The sequence below is a fragment of the Capra hircus genome, chromosome 8 (assembly GCF_001704415.2).
Source record: "Capra hircus breed San Clemente chromosome 8, ASM170441v1, whole genome shotgun sequence".
Taxonomy (NCBI): Eukaryota; Metazoa; Chordata; class Mammalia; order Artiodactyla; family Bovidae; genus Capra; species Capra hircus.
In genome coordinates, this window is record NC_030815.1 from 43,340,495 (window position 1) to 43,348,092 (window position 7,598).

The 7,598-nt window shown below is 49.2% G+C and overlaps 1 protein-coding gene across 2 annotated transcripts; it reads right to left on the reverse strand.

Moving 5' to 3' along the window:
* Positions 237–7,133, reverse strand: DMRT2 (doublesex and mab-3 related transcription factor 2). 2 transcript variants are annotated; one of them, XM_018052040.1, is made up of 5 exons: positions 6,730–7,133; positions 5,377–5,936; positions 3,641–3,743; positions 1,949–2,029; positions 237–1,557 (listed from the first exon to the last, which is right to left on the reverse strand). In XM_018052040.1, the coding sequence occupies exons 2-4, from the start codon at positions 5,890–5,892 to the stop codon at positions 1,974–1,976; spliced, it is 675 nt and encodes a 224-aa protein (XP_017907529.1). In that variant the 5' UTR covers positions 5,893–5,936; positions 6,730–7,133; the 3' UTR covers positions 237–1,557; positions 1,949–1,973. The 2 variants fall into 2 exon arrangements, with proteins under 2 accessions (XP_017907529.1, XP_017907528.1); XM_018052039.1 differs by lacking the exon at positions 1,949–2,029.

Below are 7,598 nucleotides of genomic sequence, written 5' to 3' on the forward strand. Positions count from 1 at the left end.
ATTCCATAAACTAAATCTTCCCTATATTCTCCTTATAGCTATTTTTGCCTCAGTATTGAACATCTACATTTAGATGCCCTCCAAAATGCACAACTAAGGCATAAGTGTTTCCCTATGGCTCCCAGAAACCATTAAGAGCACCTGAAAATACGCAGAATCACAGAAAAATAAAGAACACATTTCATGGACATTTGCTTTTTTACCTAGACAGAGAAACTATTTACTTAAGCAAATTCTGGGTCGTTTAGAAGACAGTGTCAATTTTATTGCTTTTTGAAATGCTATGTAAAGCCTGAAAATTTGCACATAAGCAATTTCCATCTTTAAATATATTTATGTGGTAAGGTAAAGCACATGCATATGAATATACAGAATTTTTTTTAATCATCATCATTTACATTAGAAATTTCTTTATACAACCTTTATCTTTGAAAAAATTAGTGACTGGTAAGAATCCTCTGAGACGGCAGCAAATCCAGCTTTCCATTTAAGCAGCCTTTCACTGAGAGACATGAGTGATGGCAGATGAAGGCCTCTTAAGAATAGACTCAACGGAAAATGACAGGGGTTCATTCACTGAGAGTTTTGTTCCGACTTGTTTGGCTACGAAAAGGTCTTTTGCACATCTATCTATTGTAAATGTGTATTTCTGGTTCTCCTTGACTAAACACTCCCTGGGTTTCTTAGGGGCCTCTTCAAAGGCCTCTTTGACAGATGATGTTTTCAACTCGGGACCTGATTTGTCACTATGAGTTTGTTGGAATAATGAGTGGAATGGATTATGTTTAAGTGGCAGAGGGTGCCTGGTGCTTTCTTTGCTGATCTTGGTTAAGACGTGCCCTTGAGCTGCCAGGGTGTCCGTGTCAACAACGGGCGAGAAATTCCGTCTGGGTGGGGAGAATGCAGACCTTTCCGGGAGGGCCTGGTGACCCTGAAGGTCACTTCTTAAGATGTGTCCCTCAGGAGTGTGAGGCAGCACCAGAGAGCCTTCCAATTTTGGTGGCATCATGTCATGATCTGCTCCAAGTCCATCCTGCAGTCGTACTCCCTTCAAGTCCCAGCTGGTTCCAGGCTTCAGGGCCTGAACTGACGTGGTAGCGTTCAGCAGGCACTGCTGGTAGAGGAGGGTGTCACTAATGGGGCCACACTTGGGCCAAACTAAAAGTCTCGAGGATAGGGGATACTGTCTGTAAGTCGTGGCCACACTGACATTGGAAGAAATTAGTTCCATATTCCCAGAGCCTGAATACTGCATGGTGAGATCAAGGCAGGTGGGCAAAAAATTGCAGAAGTCTTTGTTTGGTGGTTCCACTGGGGTGGGGCTGTAGGCACTTTTGTAGGAGCTGTACTCAGAACCGTGCACCATGCGGTTGGGCAGGAATAAGGCAGCAGCTTGGGAAGCTTCCAACATCTCCCTCTCTTTATATTCTCTCTCCAGCATAATGTTCTCCAACTCTTTATCAGCAAAGGCCCGCCTTTTCCTCATCCGGTCACTTACGGGGGGAGGTAGAGGTAAACTCCCTCCCACATAAGTCTCTGATGGAATGGGGCGGTAGCCTAAAATAAGTAAGCATTGCACATGACAGAGATTAACATCTAATAAGGAAAAATCTGGAAATCCAGAAGGCAACAGAAACAATGGGTATCAGCACAACAGTTATGTACAGTTCCATATCACTGGTATTTTTATACAGAAAGCAAAAGTATGGGTTCAATTTTAAATGAATCCCTTCCCAGGGAAGGATATCCATACTGTAACTTTTTGTTGTTGTTTTTATTGTTATGATAGGTTTGTTTATTTTGACAGGCATACTTTACTGACTAAAATTTTAATATTCTCCCCAGGCTCCTATATATTGAGAAGACAAGGCTGCTCAGCTTGCTTCAATCAATTCTTTATTACTATCCATGTCACCTTTTTCCATTATTTAAAAAAAGATATCTATACCTAGAGCTGATGTCACTTTTATTTTCTAAAGTTGGCTCATTATGTACACATTGTTACAGTTGCAGAATAATCCAAGGAGAACTAGGGAAAAAGAGAAAGTTAAAGATTAGTGAGGAGAAAAAGAGGAAAGACTTAAGGAAACAGAAAAGCATAGAAAACTGAAAAGAGCTGTTAACTAGTTAAAGAGACTCTGCAGTGAACAATTTAACCGGGCCCCTACCCCCACCTCTGACTACCAGTACAAACAAAGGCCAGAGTATCCCCTGCTGAACGGAAAATAACTGATCGAAAACATTTTTCACCAGTACTAATCATGTTGGCCAGATACCAAAATGGTTGAACAAGCAATCACTAGAACATAGATTAAGTCATTATACATCTTATAAATAGGGATAAAGTAAAAAACAAAGATTAGTATAAAACATAAATAGAATTCCTGGCAGCATAAAATACTTTTGAGTATTTCATCAGCCCCAAGCACTCACCACTGTCAAGTTTGTTTGAAGGATTCATTGTGATGTTTGTGTTTACATAGTGACAAACCCATCATGCTCATTTGCAAATAAAATATAATTTGAAAATGAATGTGTACATTTCTATGGTGAGCTCTTGCCAGAAAGTTATTTACTTGGATTTTCTATTCCATTTCGTCCTCCCACTTCTCAAGTTGCTTTGGCACAATTTCAATTTATCAGTGTGGTCCCTATGGTTATAAATCTGTTTACCCAGTTTGTAACCAAATTCATTTTGAATGCATGAGAAGCCATTCTAAGGTCAGAAGTATACAGCGCAGGGTGAGACAGGAACAAACTTTAAAACCTGTCCAGAAACAACTCAATTCAGAAGCCACATAGGAAAAACAATTCAAATGCCTACTTTAAAAAAAAAAAAAAAAAACCTGCTTTTCAACCTGAGCCTTATGAAATGGCAGCAATTAGAGCAAATATAAACTTTCCTTTTCTTTAAATGGTGAGAGACAGTCAATATATTATTATATCAATAAATAAATTCCATATCCAAACTGAACCATTTTAAAAAATCAGTAGTATTTTAAGAAAAAGTAATATATCCCCAAGCTTTAGAGAAAACAAACACACGGAGAGACATCAGTCTGTTCAAATTCAACCTCCACTTCTCTTGTGTGATTCAAAACTTTTTCCACATTCTACAATCTACAAACTGTCAATATACCAAAATGAAGCGTGGAATAACTGCAATTTAAGTAGATAATCCAGAGAGAAAAGGAGTACAATTAAAAAGAGAGGGATTAAAGGCTGGACTGCCCAGACTAAAGGCAGTGGGTAACTCTTAAACTCACTTGACTCATTCTATTTAGTTCCAAATGAAACTAAAGATTTCTTTTCTTTTAATTTATTTCCTTCCAGGACATCTGCTCTGGGATCACTTGGCAGTGTATCTGTGCATCCCTCACACTAGGGTAAATTTCACATGTACTCCATGTTAACCCATTAACTACTAGGCAGAAAACAAAATTACCAGTGGAAAAAAGGAGGTATGTGAGATTAATTTTCCCAAATCCTGATTTCCTTCCCAAACCCAGACTTTCCAATAAAAAGCAATTCCCCCTCCGATTGCTCCTTCACAGATAAGTGAAAATGCCATGTGCCTGAATAATGAGAGTCACTGAGAACACAGTTTAAAAGGCTAAAGGATAATTCTGCGTTGCTTTACCTTCTAAAATGCTTTTGGCCAGCAAACTGGGTGCCCTGACTTGCCTCTGATACACTGCTTTGCGCTCGAAATTATTCTGTTTCCCGGAAAGCCCCTTCTTGTCCTGTAAACACAAGAAACATAATCAATAGAGCCGGGGGTGTGGGGGGGGCGGTAAGAGAAGGGAGAGGCATGGAGGCATGAGTACTGGTCCTCGTTCTAAATGCATTTATTTTCCCATCCCATGTAAAGATGATTCTAAGCAAATTAATATCAGCACCTCTTAATTCAGCACAATGAGCTAGATGCTCTGTCCGTACCCTCCAATTGGGGTGCAAGGGCCCGGGCTTTCCCTGGGGCCACTGTTCAAGAGTCATCCAGACATAGTCCCCGTTCAGAAGTGGAGGGACAGCGGGGAGGACGTGAAATCCACAGTGGATGAGAAGCTAGGAGCCGGGCCCTAAAACAGAGCTGCGGCGAACCGCTGCGACCTCGGAGCCCAGCCTAGGGCCAAAGACGCCGCCGGGCACCCGACGTTGGTCAGAGATGTGGAGCAGGTTTCTCCTCGAAGCAGCGCTGATGGGATCCGGTACAGAGAGTTGATGGGGAAAAGTCGGAAGTTTTCAGGTCTGCCCAAAACTCCAAGCTGTTCACTGGGCACCAGAAGGTGAGCAAAACCAGAGTCGGGCGCACCCTCTGTCACCGCCTGGTAGGTGGAATTCCGGGCCCTTCCCCACCCGCGTCCCCGTCCGCAAGCCGCGGGGAGTGCGAGCGAACGCAGAGCCCGCCTTGCAACACGCGGGACACCGGAGGAGGCCGCACTGAGGCCCATGCACCTCTGGAGTCCAGCGCGCCGCGCTCTCTGGGGCCCTTGGGAGGTTTCCCATGAGGATCACTGCCCAAGGCTTGCACGTGGTCCACTCCCCGGCCCCTTCTCGCCAAAAAGTAATATCAAAAATTCTCCATCCACCCCCAAGTGGGAGCTGCCCGCGCAACCTCTCTCTTCGGAGCGCGCTTGCACAAGGACACAAGAAAACACACAGTCCCAGGCGAGGTTCAAGAAGACCCTTTCCCTTCTCGCCCCGCGCTGGCGCCAGAGACCTGTCAACTGGTTCTTAGGTAGTTCTCCTCGAAGTTAGACGTCTCTTCTAAATTACCACGTCACTTTTGCTCTCATCTGTAAGAAATGGCAACCCACTCCAGTATTCTTGCCGGGAAAACCCCTGGACAGAGAAGCCTGGTGGACTACAGTCCGTGGGGTCACAGAGTAGGACACGACTGACACACACGTAAATAGGCAGCACTTTCCTAAGTGGCCCATGACTTCGGAAGCGCTGTGAGCTCTACGTGCTGGGTGCTTCTTTTTCTTGATAATAAGGCCATGGACTTAGGGCGCTGCCATCGGCCTCTGTCCTTGGCCTCTGTCCTCCGCTTTCCCCCAACATCACCAAAATAAACGATATAGAAAATCGAAATAAAATTATGTCCCATAATGTCCCCAACGGAACTTAACCACTTTCAAGACTCTGCCTGCTTCTTAACACAAAATCTTTTCTGCTAAGTTCCCCAGCGATGGCATGGCTTCCTGCCTCCCGACACCGTAGGCCAGCGTGGGCAGAGATGTCCTCACATCCGGGCAGGGCCAGGCGCCTCGAAGACCCAGGCCGAAGAGTGTGCCTTACCCGCGTCCCCGACTCCCGACCCCCACCGCGGCCCCAGACACCCGGGAGGGGGCGAGCCGGCTGGCGTGTACGCACCTCCGTGGCCTGCTGCCTCCGGAGCGCCACCTGGGCGGCCATGACGCGCTGCCGCTCCACCACCAGCAGGCAGTTGGCGCACTGGCAGTCACGCCAGCGGCAGAAGCGCTTGTGGCCCTTGAGGCAGGACACCACGCCGTGGTTGCGGCAGCGCGCGCACTTGGGCGTGCGACTGAGCTTGCGCGGCTCCGCGCCGCCGCCCGCGTTTGCGCCGCGCTCCGGGGGCCCGGCGGGCGCCTGCGAGGCCTGAGGCGCCGTGGGCGGCCTTGGCGCCAGGGCTCCCTGACGCTCCGGCCGCCCCGGCACCCCTGGGGATGCGGCCGCCTCCTCCCCGTCGCCTTCGTCCTCCGCGTCGACGTCGTCCTCGTCCTCCGCGTCGTCGTCGTCCTCGTAGGCAGGCGGCGGGCTGGGCCCGGGCGGCGTTGGCGGCGGTGCCCCGCGGCTGTCCTCCTCCAGCTCCAGGCTCTCCACGTCGATCTCCCAGTCCACGGCGGGACCCGGCTGCCCGTCCGCCATGGCGCACCACGCCTCGCCCGGGCCTATGCTCAGTGGCCTGCACTCTGGAGAGACAAGAAAACACCCAAAGACCCACCGACCGACCTCCGTCAGGCACCGGCCCCAGGCTTGGGGCCCAGAACGCCTGGTCTGCCCGCCTCCGACCTCTTGAGAAGCCCACTTCTCTACACGTCCTTCACATCCAGACCACACGAGCATTTATTTCTTGTATCTTTAGGCCCCCTCACGGTTCCCCAACCCAGCAAGGTTCCTATCTGTGCATTCTAAGTGCTCCGTGAACACCAGCCCTCTCTGGCTTTACACACGCTTTTGGGACAAGTCCCTGGGTAAAGATGGCGTGTTCAACTACCACGGCCTTGGTCACTAGTCAGGCTTTGCCATATCCAACTAGTATAGCCATGATGAATATAAAAATGTCCATGGAAGAACTGTTTTCTTTCGGATCACAAGGGGCCTTTGGACCCTGCGAGGTACCACCCACAATTCCCACACACCTGTCATCCTCCTACACCTGTCGGACTTGGAGAGATTCTCTTATCCTCCCCAAACCCACGCCACACCCTAGCACACTCCCCCCACCTCAGGACACTGCAGGTTTAATCAACTAAAATCAAAGTTGTTTTGCTGCCAATAGAGTCCCATGGGGACATTGGGCACAGAGCTGCAGACACCCGTCCAGCATCAACAGTGTTTCGACCGCGCAGCACTAAGCCAGGCGGGCTCTGTGTACATCGTTCATGATTTGCACTTAAAGACAAGACATACATGTAGAATAGGAAAGGTAGGGAAAGATGATTCACGCCCTTTGCCCACCCCAGCAACATCAGATTAACTCACCAAGACTCTGAGGCCCCGGCTAAGCAGCCTAGGCGAAAGAAATCCAGCCTTGGGACCTTGTTCTTGGACTGCTGGCAGGGCTTGCAAACAGAAATCGGGGTGGCCACACCCTGTCACGAAATCTGGTGCTGACAGCTGGAGGCCCGCGTGGATGAAGAGTGGAAGAGAAGGAGCATGGAGAAAGTGAGTCAAATTCTTAGCGATCACGCTCCGCACATCCCGGACTCTGATCATTCCTCAGCAGCCAGGCGCTTCACCTCGCTCAGGCTGCTTCTGGCTTTCTCTGACCTTAGCTGAACTGTAAGGTTGGGCCGTCTTGACCAGGTTTCGATCTCGAGTTCCCGGAACGCGCGGACGGGCGGGCGCAAGCAGCAGCAAACAGCGCACTGCCCCTGGCTGCAGTCGCCAGCCTCGGCTCCCTTTCCTAGTATTATCCGCTCAGGCCCCCGAGCTTTGTGCCCTCTGATTGGCCGGTTGTCAGGCGGTGTGCACGCTGATTGGCCGAGGCGCTTTGGCCCGGCGCTCCCCGCCTCCTCGCGACCGCCGCGCCCCTCCCGCCGCGCTCCGCCGGAATCCTCCCCGGCGGCCTTCGGTGCAGCCGGGAAGTCTGTCCCGAGGTTAAAACCGAAGTGTGACGGCGCCGGCGGGAGCGAAGTCGCCATTTATCTCGTGGCCTAGAAAATAAGCAGACAACAGTCTTACAAATCACGTTGTCTTCAAAAGAAAGTAACAGACGACAAGGCAGCTTTCAGAAAACTTAAGTCATCAGCATCACCAGTGTGTCTGCGACTCAATCATTAACCCAGTGTTAGGAGCGGAAATAAGAGAAGCGCACGGAGGCATCTTACTTTCTCCTGCAAGAATAAATC